The sequence below is a fragment of the Chiloscyllium plagiosum genome, unplaced genomic scaffold (genome assembly GCF_037043375.1).
Source record: "Chiloscyllium plagiosum isolate Xiang-an unplaced genomic scaffold, Cpla_swu_hap1 HiC_scaffold_3, whole genome shotgun sequence".
NCBI lineage: Eukaryota > Metazoa > Chordata > Chondrichthyes > Orectolobiformes > Hemiscylliidae > Chiloscyllium > Chiloscyllium plagiosum.
In genome coordinates, this window is record NW_028270141.1 from 111,201,019 (window position 1) to 111,215,222 (window position 14,204).

The following is a 14,204-nucleotide window of genomic DNA, read 5'->3' on the forward strand; positions in this document are numbered from 1 at the left end:
AAATTTATTATTTTTCAAAGACAGTTTGTATGTCTTCAAAGTTTACTGAGAGATAAGAGAGAAATCTGTTATAGCAAGTAGTTATGCAGATTAACTCATTAATTCTTTGAGGAACTACAGGAACTTGATCGTATTGCATGACAATTACCCATTGATGACCGATTAGGATGATAATAGCAGTCTAAAAAACTATACAAAACTATCACAGTCAACAGTCGAGAAGCCAAAGACCTTGTAACTTCTAATTCTGAAGAGAATGTGTTCTGGAAGAATTGTGAAATCTCTAGACTCCCTGAATATGAGAGGTCAGAGATATAAGGAGATATGGGGGAGTGTTAAATATACATTATGAATACATAATTGTTAATTTTTGCATAAAAGCTTGGCAGTGATATATTGGAGAAGTTAATGGTTCTGTAAGAATTGAAAGTGAAAACTACTAAGAGCTCCACCCAATCTGATTATGTCATTTAGGCTTGGGTAAAGATAAGGCAAGATATCACCTCTGTAACTGGATCCTCAACTTCCTGATCTATAAACCACAATCAGTAAGAATAGGCAACAACACCTCCTCCACAATAATCCTCAACACTGGGGGCTGCAAGGATGTGTATTCAGCCCCCTACTATATTCCTTCTACACTCAACTGTGGCCAAAGCCCGCCCCAACTCCATTTACAAGTTTGCTGATAACACCACCTTTAGACAAGATAGAATACAAGATAGAATACAGGAAAGAGATAGAATACAGGAAAGAGATAGAATACAGGAAAGAGATTGAGTGCTTAGTGGCATGTTGTCAAAACAACAATCTCTCCATCAATTGCAACAAAATGAAGGAGCTGGCCATTGACTTCAGGAGGTGGAGTGGAGGGCATGCCCCTGTCTGCATCAACAGTGCTGAGGTGGAGATGGTCAAAAGCGTCAAGTTCCTGGGAGTGATGATCAGCAACAATCTGTCCTGGTCCATCCACGTTGACGCAACAGTCAAGAAAGCACATCAATATCTCTCCATCTTCAGGAAATTAAGGAAATTCATCATGTTCATAAAGAATCTTACCAAATTTTATAGATGCATAATCAAAAGCATCCTTTCTGGATGTATCAGTGTGGTACAGCAACTGCTGTTCCTAAGATCACAAGAAACTACAGAGAGTGACGAACAGAGCCCAGTCCATCAAGCAAACCAGCCATCCATCCATTGACTTCACTTATACTTACCACTGCTTCGGGAAAGCAACCAACAGAATCAAAGATCCCCTCCCACCCTGGTTATATTCTCTTCCACTCTCTTCTGTTGGGGAGAAGATATACACGTTTGAATACGCATACAAACAGATTCAAGTACAGCTTCTTCCCTGCTGCTATCAGACATTTGAATGGACCCCTCAAACGTCAATGTTGATCTCTCTCTCTGCACCTTCCAAGCAGCTGTAACACATATTCTGCACTCTATTCTGCTACCCTGGTGCATTTGTATGGTACAATCTGCCTGTGTAGCTACGGCAGGAGCTACGCGATCTCAGTTTGCTTCGGAGACCAGGCCTCCAGTCTGTGGCCTTGCCTGAAGCCGGTGGCCAGGTGTTGAGTCATCTGAAGTGGTTTTTAAAGTGGTGTAAGCATGGTAAGCATGCAGAAGTTTGTGCTAGGTTTAGAACAAACCCTAGCCAGCCAGCTCTCCCATCCATTCTGCTCTCCAAAGTCTGATCCCTGGACAACAAACTGGACTGCATCTGACTGCGGCTGGTGTCTCAGCAGGAGTTTAGAGATTGCTGTGTCCTTGTTTTCACGGAAACATGGCTCAGCGACAGAGTTCTGGACACTGCCATCCAGCTAGATGGGCTTGTCTTGTTTTGCGCCGACAGAAATGCAGCTCTGTGCGGTAAGGCTCAGGGTGTGGGAGGAGGGGTCTGTGTGTCCACATCAACACGAAAATGGTGCAAAGACTCCATGTTAGTCTCCAATTACTGCTCATCACTAGTGAAGTTCATGACTGTTAGATGCAGACCATTTTATTGACCACAGGAATTCACTGCCGTCCTTCTTGATGGGGTGTATATTCCTCCCTGTGCTAATGCTAAAAAAGCACTCTGTGAACTGTATGGGGTTATTAGTGGACTGCAGAACACACATCCTGACTTTCTGTTTATTATTGCTGGAGATTTCAACCATGTGAATCTCAAGACTGTGCTCCCTAAATTCCATCAGCATGTGGACTTTGCAACAAGAGGGGAGAACATGCTGGATCTGGTTTACACAAACATCCCCAGCGTTTACAGGGCAGAGCCCCAGCCCCACCTCGGCTCCTCAGACCACGTCTCTGTTATGCTAATCCCAGTATACAGACTGCTCATCAGACGCGTCAAACCAATTCTGAAGCAGGTGAAAACCTGGCTGGCAGGAGCCATTCTGCTCTTCAAGACTGTTTTGAGCGCACTGACTGGCAAGGAGGCGGCAACCAATGGCGAACCCATCAACTTAGAGGAGTACACGGCATCAGGAATTTGCTACATTAGCAAGTTATTGACAACATCACTGTGTCCAAGACCATTACTTCTCACCCCAACCAGGAGCCGTTAATGACTGCAAAGGTGTGTGTGTGCTGCTGAGGACCCATGATTCTGCCTTCAGAGCAGATGACAAGGCGGCCCTAACATCAGTGAGAGCCAACCTGACTTAGGCCATCAAAAAGGCAAAGTGTGCATACGCACAGAGAATACACAGTCACTTTCATGTCAGCGGCGATACATGAAGCATATAGAATTGCATCCAGGACATCACCAACCACAGAACAGCATTGCCTGCTTGTGCTGGTGATGCTTCCCTCCCAGGTGAGTTGAACAACTTTTATGCATGGTTTGAGGGCATGAAATGACATGGCAGTGAGGAAGTCCATGCCCCCTCGTAATGACCAGGTGCTGTGTCTTACCACAGCTGACATGAGGAAAACCCTATGCAGAGTCAACCCACACAAGGCTGCTGGACCAGATAATAGTGTTCATAGGATGCTCTGATGTACTGGTGGATATTCCAATGGACATCTTTAACATCTCCCTGAGCTGCGCCATAGTTCCAACGTGCTTCAAGGCCACTACCATTATCCCCATGCCGAAGAAATCTTCAGCACCCTGTCTCAATGACTACCGCCCAGTTGCGCTAACACCCATCATCATGAAGTGCTTCAAGAGGCTCGTGATGATGCATATGAAGACCCTACTGCCCCCATCACTAGAAACCCTGCAGTTCACGTATTGATCAAACTGCTCAATAGATGATGCCATTTCCACCACCCTCCATCTGGCCCTTACCCAAATGGAGAAGGAAGACACCTATGTGAAACTACTGTTCATAGACTTCAGTTCTGCATTTAACACAATCGCTCCACAGCACCTGATTGGAAAGCCACGTCTGCTGGGCCTAAATACCTTTCTTTGTAACTGGATCCAGGACTTCCTGACTGGGAGACCTCAGTCAGTCCAGATTGGGAACAGCTTCTCCAACACCATCATACTGAGCATGGGCCCCCAGGTTTTAGTGCTCAGTCCACTGCTGTTCACCCTGCTGACACATGACTGTGCAGCAATGCACAGGTCGAATCACATCAAGTTCACTACAACTATAGTGGGTCTCATCAGCACTGACCGACGAGCCAGCATACAGAGAAGAGGTGCAGCGGCTAATAGACTGGTGCAGAGCCAACAATCTGTCTCTGAACCTGGACAAAACGGAAGAGATGGTTGTTGACTTCAGGAGGGCACAGAGCGACCACTTTCTGCTGGACATTGACGCTCCCCCGTGGAGATCGTGAAGAGCACCAAACTTCTTGGCATACACCTAGTGGAGATTCTCACCTGGACCCTCAACACCAGCTCCATAGTCAAGAAAGCCCATCAGCGTCTCTACTTTCTGCACAGGCTGAGGCAAGCCCACCTCCCATGCTTATTGAGTGTTGTTAGAGCGGCAGTCATTCAACAAATGGAGAGTATTCCCTCACACTCCTAACTTGGGCCTTGTAGATTGTGGACAGGCTTTGGGGAGTCAGAAGGTAAGTCAATTGCTGCAGGATTCCCAGCTTTTGACCTTGTTGAAGATAAAAAAAGTTATTTTTAAAATATATTCAAAGAATGAATCAAAGAAAATCTGCTCTGAATGTTCGAGAAGTCTTCAACTGATGCTCGCATTTCATATTCAAAAATAAGGAGGCAACAGAAGTAACCACTTCGGAAAATAAGACTTGGGTTCAGGGGCAATTAAAATCAAAATAAGTATGTTATTGTCCAGAAAAGTTAAATGAAACAAGTATAATCTTTAAGAGCATTGTGTGTACATGTATTTAAACACAGATAATTTGAAGTAGACAGTGAAAGACGATGAGGTGCTAATAAAAGATTGATTTCAAATGTAGCACAAATTCTTTCAAAGTTATCGAACTTCGGATTCACAAATTTTAAAATACTAGAATTAGTTTTAAAGCTCTGTGTGGAAGGATTACTAAAAAGACAACAAAGTGAGAACCAAGCTGCCATAATTTGCTGAGAGAAACACTACAGATCTCAAATGAAGACCAATGTTATGATTTGTCAAAATCTCTTTGAAGGCTTAATTTACTGAATATTTGCATATCCTTTTAAATATTTTAATGTTCAATTTCAAAAAGATGACAGCTGCTTAATTGTCAAGTTAAAGTCTCCTTCAGAATTATTCAAAGTCTGAGATACTCCTCTTTTCCCTCGCATCCTACAGATTTCTTGACATGTCTGTGATAAGCAACACTATTACAGCCAGCTAAGATTACCCATTAGTCTACCTAAAGTTAGTTCTAGAAGTGGTTTTATTTTTGAATACATACCTTTTGTTTGGTGTATATAACAACTGTGATTGTATCCTCTGTCTGAAACCATTCATGTCTGGTGAAATTGTTTAAAAGAGAGAATTTGAGTTGGATGACAACACCTTTTCAATTCAGCATATAAAATACATTTTCATCACCAAACTGAAACAACATTCTTTAGCTCAAAAGAATTGTACAGGTGATACTAGTGAAATGAGACCTTTCACGTGAACAAGTTGATACAGGAGACTCAGCAGAAAGATACAAGATACTAAACAATAGAGAACAGATAACTTTGAAATCTACATTGTGGCAAGCCATTGTTGTAGGTCATCAAGGAGTAAAGGGTAAAGTGTTAAAGGCACATTTGTACTTTAGCGAAGATGGCATATTTACCCACTTCAGTCCTTACCCATATCACAAGAATTAACTTGCCTTCCCGCCCATTTTTATACCATTCATAAACCTGGGTATAGTACATTCACTTTCCTTGTCCAAATTATAAACATACTGTAAATAATTTCGACTCAGCACTGATCCCCTCAGGCACTCCACTAGTTACAGGTTGACATCCTAAAAATGCAACACCATATCCAAACTTCATCTTTACTATTTAGTTAAACCCTATCTATGCTAGTATATAACTTCCAACACTGTGATCTTTTATCTTATTAAGTAGCCTAATGCTTTCTGAAAATGCAAATATATTACATCCACAGTTTTCCCTTTATCAGGCTTGTTACCTCCTCAAAGAATTCTAATAAAATTACAAGGCATGATTTACCTTCATGAAGCAGTACTCACTCTGCTTCGTCATATCAAATATTTCTAAATGGTCTGCTATTACATGCATTATAATGGACCCTAACATTTTCCCAAGAGGTTAAGCTTGCTGGCTTATAGTAACTCGCACTTTTTTGTTTTGTCCAGCAGTCCCCCCTAACTTTTGAATAAAAATGTTGCATTGGCAGCTTCCAGTCCTCTGGGATTGATCCAAAATCTAAGGATTTTTGGAAGATTATTAGTAGTGTATCCACAATCTCTGTAGGTATTTCTTTCAGTATTCCAGCATGCATTCCATGTGGTCCGGAGGACTTATCAACCTTTGGTCCCATTAGTGTCCCTAGCACCACTTTTCTCATGATAAGTATTATCTTAATTTCCTTTCTTCCTTTCGCCCTTTCCTATTAGTAGCAAATAGCAATGGTCTGAATGAGGACTCGTGATAAATTGGTGATGAAAACCAAACCCTGTCTCCTAATATCTTTGTTCTTGTTGGCCTTCATTGGTTTCTAGTCACATAACTTAAAATTCTTACACTTGTTTTTAAACTGTCAACCTAGGCCTTGCACCATCTCGGCCCTGTAACTCTCTGAGATATCTGTGCTCTCTAATTCTGGTGTTGTGTATGCCTGATTTCAATTACTCTACCATTGGTGACCACTTCTTCAATCACCTCGGCTCCAAGATTAAGAATACCCTCCCTACTTCTCTTTACCAAGCATTCTTCCTTTAAAACACTCCTTAAACTCTATTTATTTGACTAAAGATTTTGATCATCCAATCTAATACCTGCTTCTGTGCCTAGATATTAGACTTGATTTATAATCGTCCTGTGAAATGTCTTGAGCACATAAATTATTTTTGTAAAACAATTGTCAATCCATATTGTCTAATTCCATAAGTCATAATCTCATGTTATTATACTATAGCTATATGAAGCCCTAGTTAGACCATACTTCAAGTGCTATGTCTTTTTGTTATTTATGGGATATGAGTGTTCCTGGCTCAGCTCGCATTTATTGCAGATCTCTAAATTCTCTGGAGAAGATGCCGGTGAGCTCTCTTCTTATTTTACTGCGGTCCTTGAGATTTAGAGATACCCACAGAATTGCTGGGACAAGAGTTCCAGGATTTTCACTCAGGGAGTGGATGGTATGCCAGTCAAGGAGGTTGCTTTGTCCTGTTAAACTTTGAGTGTTAGAATCTACTCTATCTACGAGCTACAGAGTACAAAGGCACCTTCTTACTAGGCCCGAAAATAGAAGTCCTACACCTTTGCACTACTCACTCTATTGCCAGATATTGAATAGTAACATACAAAATATTTCTAGTATCATGAAAAACTTTGGGAGACATGTAACTGAAGGTTAAATTCTACAATTTACTGTGCAGAGTTCAATATTGCGTAATTCACATTATATCATAAGCACATTTCCTGTTACAATTTCCACAGACTATCTTATAGTTTCCAAGGACCATGAGCAGTGAAGAGACCTGAAATGACTTAATGGCAGCTCAGCAGGTGAATACTAAATCCAATACTACCCACTGGAAGGGACCAATTAGAATTCTATGCTCAAAACTGGACATTTTAATTTAGGAACTCTGTAAAAGCTATTAGAAGGATACACAAAGGATTCAAAGATGACACAAAGGATGAAAGACTTTAATTAAAAGACAAACAAGAAAAAATAAGAGCAAAGAAGGTGAAGCAAAAATTGAGATAAGCATTGACATTTTCCATAGTTAAATAAAAACAGAAAAAGAAGCAATTTACAGGGGTCAGAGATTCTGCAATTTAAGAGCATAAATTTAAGATCGATAAAAGAACGGGTGGCACAGTGCTTAGCACTGCTGCCTCACAGCACCAGAGACCCGGGTTCAATTCCACACAGGCGACTGACTGTGTGGAGTTTGCACATTCTCCCCGTGTCTGCGTGGGTTTCCTCCGGGTGCTCCGATTTCCTCCCATAATCCAAAAATGTGCAGGTTAGGTAAAGTGGCCATGCTAAATTGCCCATAGTGTTAGGTGAAGGGGTAAATGTTGGGGAATGGGTCTGGGTGGGTTGCGTTTTGGTGGGTCGGTGTGGACTTGTTGGGCTGAAGGGCCTGTTTCCACACTGTAAGTAATCAAAAAAAACAAAGAGAGAATCTGGGATTTTCTACACACATGACTACTAGGAACAAATGGCAGTTAATTCTAGATCAGTTGCTAATTTTATATCTAAGATAGATAACTTTTTGTTAAGCAAAGATATCAAACGGGCATGCACCAAAGGCAGGTATACACAGTTAGGCCACATATTAGCCATGATCTCATTGAATAGTGGAACAGGCTCGAGGGGCTGATTGGGCTTCTGCTGTTCTTATGTAAACAGCAGTGGATGCACAATCCATGCCAGCGTCTGAAAATCATGGGGATAATTATCTGCAAAGAAATCTTTAAAATACTAGGGAAGAGCAAAACAACATTCCAAATTGGAGAGTTTTTCCAGAGGGCATTGTACGAGGAATGGACCAAACAGTCTCCTCTTTGACATTAAATTGTACAGTTTAACGATTAGTGCATCATTTGTGTTTGTTACATGAACAGAGCAACCAAGTTCTTTAAAATGTACTTGTTAATATCTTAGGTTGATGTATTAGAGAAATGAATGCAAAGCTGGTTATTCTGCTCATTTATTTATCCATTAACGTTACTAACAACTATTTTTCAAAAAGATATAACTATTGAAGCTATATGGATAGACACATTAAGACATAAAACAGCCAAGACAGTATCGATTCACACACAAACAAAAGAACAAAAACACTTACCTTAGGGGGACATTTTTTGATTGTTTTTCAAACCCACCTAGATTACCTGTACCTGTGAAAATCATTTTGAATTACAAAAATATATGATCTATATAAAGCAGAGTGCTGTTTAAAAATGACATCTTACAATCACATTATGCTCTAGATTTCCAAGAGATTGTGATGCCTGTCAATTCCAAAGTAGGTTTCCATAATTCCTCTAACCTGTTGGGATAACGTGTTTTTACTTTTATGTTTCTAAAAACTGTGGATTCAAATTAGAACTAACTGCTTTCAAAAATAAGGATTTACCAGGATGGCTGCATAATTTCACAACAAGGAATTTGATATGTTTCGTGAACTCTTTTGGTGGTTGTCGGTACCTGCAACTTAGCGATATTCTAAAGCCAGTAGTTGTAACATTTGAAGCTGACTGGTTCTCAGCTAACTGAGTAAGGTATAACTGGAAACATGTAACAAAGATATTGACACAGAGAGAGGGGAAGATACACAAGTGTGTGCAGTTGTTCTCCCCAGCAGAATCTACCTGTTCTCTGCTGTAAAACACTCAGTTTAAATATAAAGTAAACAATTACCTTTCCTGTTGTACTTATAGTAAGCTGTAACTTTTGAAATAATGAATAGAGACATTTTACAAGCGAACTATCTACTCCGGACATCTTACAAACCAGTAGAGGCATTCAGAGAATATGAGGCAAAGGCCACAGAACTGACTTTCCAGTTGTTCCACCTCCGTATACATGTATGTGTGCACATGCGTGTGCGTGTGTACCTGTGATGGGGAGCTTTTAACAGGATGAGAGCTTTGGGGGTACTGTTATATACCAATGATATACCGATTTAAACCATAAACAGTTCTATTTATCTGTAGCTATAGTGTAATTACTCGTAGTACATTATAATCTTTGTTCAGAACGGAAACCAGCTCTGTGCTTTCCATCTACCTTGGTCTGAGAGTTGGTAAATTAGGCATCAGTGCATACTTTTAAAAAAGAAAGTTAATATTTGGCACAACTCTGGGAATAGCACAGCTCAGTTTATGGTGCACTACCCTAATGGGTAGTAACAGACATTTTGTTCATAACATAAATCACTTCATGAGTAGATGATTAGTTGCTTGGTGTATTTCTGGAAAGGACATCTAATACAATTTTGAGGTAACTCTACCCATTACCCATAAATATCATGGGGGGGGGGGGCGGTGGCAAGCAGCTCTTGTGGGACAGTGGTAGTGTCCCTACCTCTGATGAGGCTTGGGTTCAAGTCCCTCTGCTCCAGAAGTATGCAATAACTTCTCTGAACGGGTTCATTAGAAAATATCTAAAAGTCAGCAAAATTCACTTGCAGTTAGGCAAATTAGTCAAGTGGCTTAGTGAATGAGACAGAAAGCATCATAAACACTCAGCTTATGTGAGTGCCAAAGTTAACAACCTATGGGCAAACTTGTCAAATAGCATAATCACTGTCAGTAAGTCCAATGATCAAACTGTTCCAGGTGACACCAATACCTGGAGATTTCTTTTCAAAATTCATTCACAGGATCTGGGCATTGCTGGCAAGGATAGTATTTATTTTCATCATTAATAGCCCTTGAAGAGGTGGCAGTGATCCACTGTCTTGAACTGCTATAACCCATTAGGAAAAGGTTGGAGCAGTTTTGATTCAACTGAGTGATTTAATGGTAATTTTAGAATCTAAATACATTATTGTGGAACCAGGCAACAGGACCAGATGTGGAACCAAAGGTGGCAGTTAGGAGATGATGGGGAGAGGTTGGTGGTTAGAAGAGGGAAATAAATGATGGTGAGGGGTGTGAGAAAGATTACGGTGTAGCTTGTTGGCTTTGAAGAACTCCTTCCTTATGGATCAATTGCTGCTACTCTACTTTTAGCTACCAGATGTTTTAGAACTTGAGAAAACCTGCCAACAAGAGTTAAATGTAGAAATATAGCTAAAATGAAGACAATTAAATTATTTTCACTTCCCTCCTTTAACCTCCAAGCTGCGTCACATCTTGCGGATTTTAAAACTGGAAGTGACTAAGTTCAAGGTGGGTTGATCCTGTTTTAGAATTATTAACCTCCCACTTGAACAAAACTCAACCATTTTGGAGCTAAAACTGTCCCTAATTTTCAGGTCAATGGCCTTTAATCAGAACTGGCAGAAGCTCTGCAACTTCTGATCTCTTCATTGATGCTCGAGAGTTTCCACCTTTTTTTACTTCATTTCAGATGTCTGACATGTACAGTTTTGTTTTGTCCTATCATATATGGCAAATTTAGAAGATTTTGATGAGCTAGTGAGGGAAACCGATTTACTACTAATACTCAGGGTAAAAGATGCATCTTGTAGCTCCATTGTAAAAGGCTTTAAACAAAGAAATTAAAAATTAATCACAGGGACTCTCCAACTATTCTTCACTTACATGGCGATTATTACATCATATTTCCAGCTGCTGGCTACATACTGATGATATTGTGATAATAAGGTATCTAGTGGTAATATTCTGGGGACCCGGCTTCAAAACCCATTACGGGAGATGGTCAAATTTGAATTCAATAAAAATCTGGAAATAGCATTCGTCTGCAGATGCATCTGTCTGTGATGTTTCCTTTAAAGTAACCAACGCAGTCCTTGTTCAGACAAATCTTGCCCTCAGATTGGAAATATCTTCCTTCATGTTGTGTGGCACTATCACCAAACAGGGTATCCATGTGACCTATCAACAGTAGCAGCAGAAGCTAGTTCCAATGCAATTTGTAGCCTTGTGACCTGATTTATCACCCACACTGCCAATACCATCAACCCTGGTTTTAAGAAGAGTGCAGGACAGCATGCCAGGAACAGCACCAGACATACTTAAAAATGAGGCGTCAATCTTGCGAAGCTACATCATTGGACTACCTGAATGCCAAATACAAAACAACAGGTCATAGAGTCATAGAGATGTATAGCATGGAAACAGACTCTTCAGTCAAACCTGTCCATGCCGACCAGATATCCCAACCCAATCTAGTCCTACCTGCCAATACCCAGCCCATATCCCTCCAAACCCTTCCTATTCATATACCAATCCAAATGCCTCTTAAATGTTGCAATTTTATCAGCCTCCACCATGTCCTCTGGCAGCTCATTCCATACACGTACCACCTTCTGCGTGAAAACATTGCCCCTTAGGTATCTCCTACATCTTTCCCCTCTCACCCTAAACCTATGCCCTCTAGTTCTGACTCCCCGATCCCAGGGAAAAGACTTTGTCTATTTATCCTATCCATGCCCCTCATAATTTTGTAAATCTCTAAGGTCACCCCTCAGCCTCCGACGCTCCAGGGAAAACAGCCCCAGCCTGTTCAGCCTCTCCCTATAGCTCAAATCTTCCAACCCTGGCAACATCCTTGTAATTTTTTTCTGAACCCTTTCAAGTTTCACAACATCTTTCTGATAGGAAGGAGACCAGAATTGCATGCAATATTCCAACAGTGGCCTAACCAATGTCCTGTACAGCTGCAACCTGACCTCCCAACTCCTGTACTCAATACTCTGACCAATAAAGGAAAGCATACCAAACACTGTGATAGACATAACTAAGTGATTTCTGTCTTGTCACATTTAATTATGAATGGTAGTGGAAATAAAATACTTACTGGAGGAAAAGGTTCCACAAATTGTTACAAATATTTTGGAGACAAAATTCACTAAGGCCTTACTCATTGTCACTTCCACCAAGTTAACCCACAAGAGGGAGTTGCCAAAGTACCACCAACACATCTCCTGCCTCACTAGAGGACCGAACATCCTGGAACACCTAAACACAACAAAGGACGCCTACCTCTCCATTCCCCATCCACACTTCGGAAAATCAAATCACAACACCGTATTCCTCCTCTCAAATTACAATTTGTAATTGAAACATGTGGATCCTTCACAGAAGAAATACAATGCAGGTCTGAGGCAGTAGGAAAGTGTTTCTGGGACAGCTTGGAATTGGTGGACTGGACTGAATTCAAGTACTCAGCAGAAAACCTACATGAGTATGCCACCACCATCACAGGCTTCATCAGCAAACGTGTGGAGGACTACATGCCAAAGCGGTCAATTCAGGTGTTCCCCAAATGGAAACCTTGGATGAACTGGAAAATTCACTCCCTACTGAAGACCAGATGTACAACAATCAAGTTAGACAATCCAGACCTATAAGGAAAATCAAGAATCGACTTCCGCAAAGCCATCAGAAATGCCAAGAGGCAGTACCTGACCAAATCGAGGCTGAAACCAACCATATAGACTCCTGCTGCCTGTGGCAAGGCCTAAACAACAATAATGGGATACAAAATGAAGAACAGTGAGATAGCAGAAAAAGACACATCCCTCCCTGATGCGCTCAAAGCTTTCTATGCTCAGTTTGAGCAGAATGCCAGCTGCGTGGTATCACCCGTCACGACCGCCCCAGACTGGCCTGTTCCCTCCATCACCGCTGCAGATGGAAGATTAGTCTTCCTGGGAGTCAACCCAAGGAAAGCGACATGCCTGGATGGAATCCCCAGTCATGCACTTAGGCCTTGTGAGGACCAGCTGGCAGAGATATTCACTGACATCTACAACCTCTCACTCCTCCAAGCCTAAGTCCCCATCAGCTTCAAGAAGACCACCATCATCCCAGTAACTAAGAAAGCACATGCAACATGCCTTAATGACTACTGCCCAGTGGCTCTGACCTCCAGAATCATGAAGTACTTTGAGAGGCTGGTCATGGTCCACCTCAACTGTAGTCTCCCAGCCTGCCTCAATCCCCTGCAATTTGCCTACCAATGTAATAGGTCCACAGCAGACAGCATTTCCCTCGCCACACATGCATCTCGGAACAAGTAGATAACAAGGACACCTACATCAGACTCCTGCTCATCAAATACAGCTTCATCTTCATTCCATTATCCATTCCAGATTGATCTCAAAGCTCCGAAACCTAGGTCTCAGCTCCACCCTCTGCAACTGGATCCTCAGCTTCTTGATCCATAGACCACAATCAGTGAAGATAAACAACAGCAGCTTCTCCACAATAACACTCAACACTTGAGACCCCAAGGATGTGTTTGCAAATCTCTACTGTACTCCAATGTACACCCCGTAGCTAATTCCAAACGATCGCCATCGAAAAGTTGGTTGATGACACCTCCAGGGTAGGACGGATATCAAATAACGACGAGTCAGAATATAGAAAGGAAATAGAGGGCTTGATGATGAGGTGTAATGATAACAACCTCTCTCTCTCTCTCTCAATGTCGACAAAAATAAAGAACCGATCATTGACTTGAGAAAAAAAAAGGAAAAGCACACACCCCCATATACATCAACGGAGCAGAGGTTGACAGAACCGAGAGCTTCAAACTCCTAGGAGTGACAATAACAGACAACCTATTCCTCGATTTTTCATGTAGATGCAACGGTCAAGAAGACCCAACAATGTCTCTTCTTCCTCAGGTGGCTCAGGAAATTCGGCATATGCAGAAGTACCATCACCAAATTTTACAGATGCATCATAGAAAGCATACTGCCTGGGTGCATGGTGGCCTGGTATGACAATTGCTCCATCCAGGACCATTAAAAACTATATAAGGTTGTGTGCACAGCCCAGATCATCATAAAAGCCAACTTTCCATACTTAGACTCCATTTACATCTCTAGTTGCTGCAGACAGGCTGCCAACATCAAAGACCCATCCCACCCCGGCGATGTTCACCCACAACCTCTTCCATCAGGCAGAAGATACAGAAGCT

The 14,204-nt window shown here is 41.5% G+C and overlaps 1 protein-coding gene across 2 annotated transcripts in view; it reads right to left on the minus strand.

The window, feature by feature from the left end:
* The window catches only part of cyb5r4 (cytochrome b5 reductase 4), a 104,477-nt gene that overhangs the window by 55,162 nt on the left and 35,111 nt on the right, over positions 1–14,204 (minus strand). For both annotated transcript variants that reach the window (XM_043687000.2, XM_043687004.2), the window contains exons 6-7: positions 8,431–8,482; positions 4,849–4,906 (exon numbers count right to left, since the gene is read on the minus strand). In XM_043687000.2, the coding sequence (XP_043542935.2) occupies positions 4,849–4,906; positions 8,431–8,482 (110 nt within the window). The remainder of the gene's footprint in view (positions 1–4,848; positions 4,907–8,430; positions 8,483–14,204) is intronic.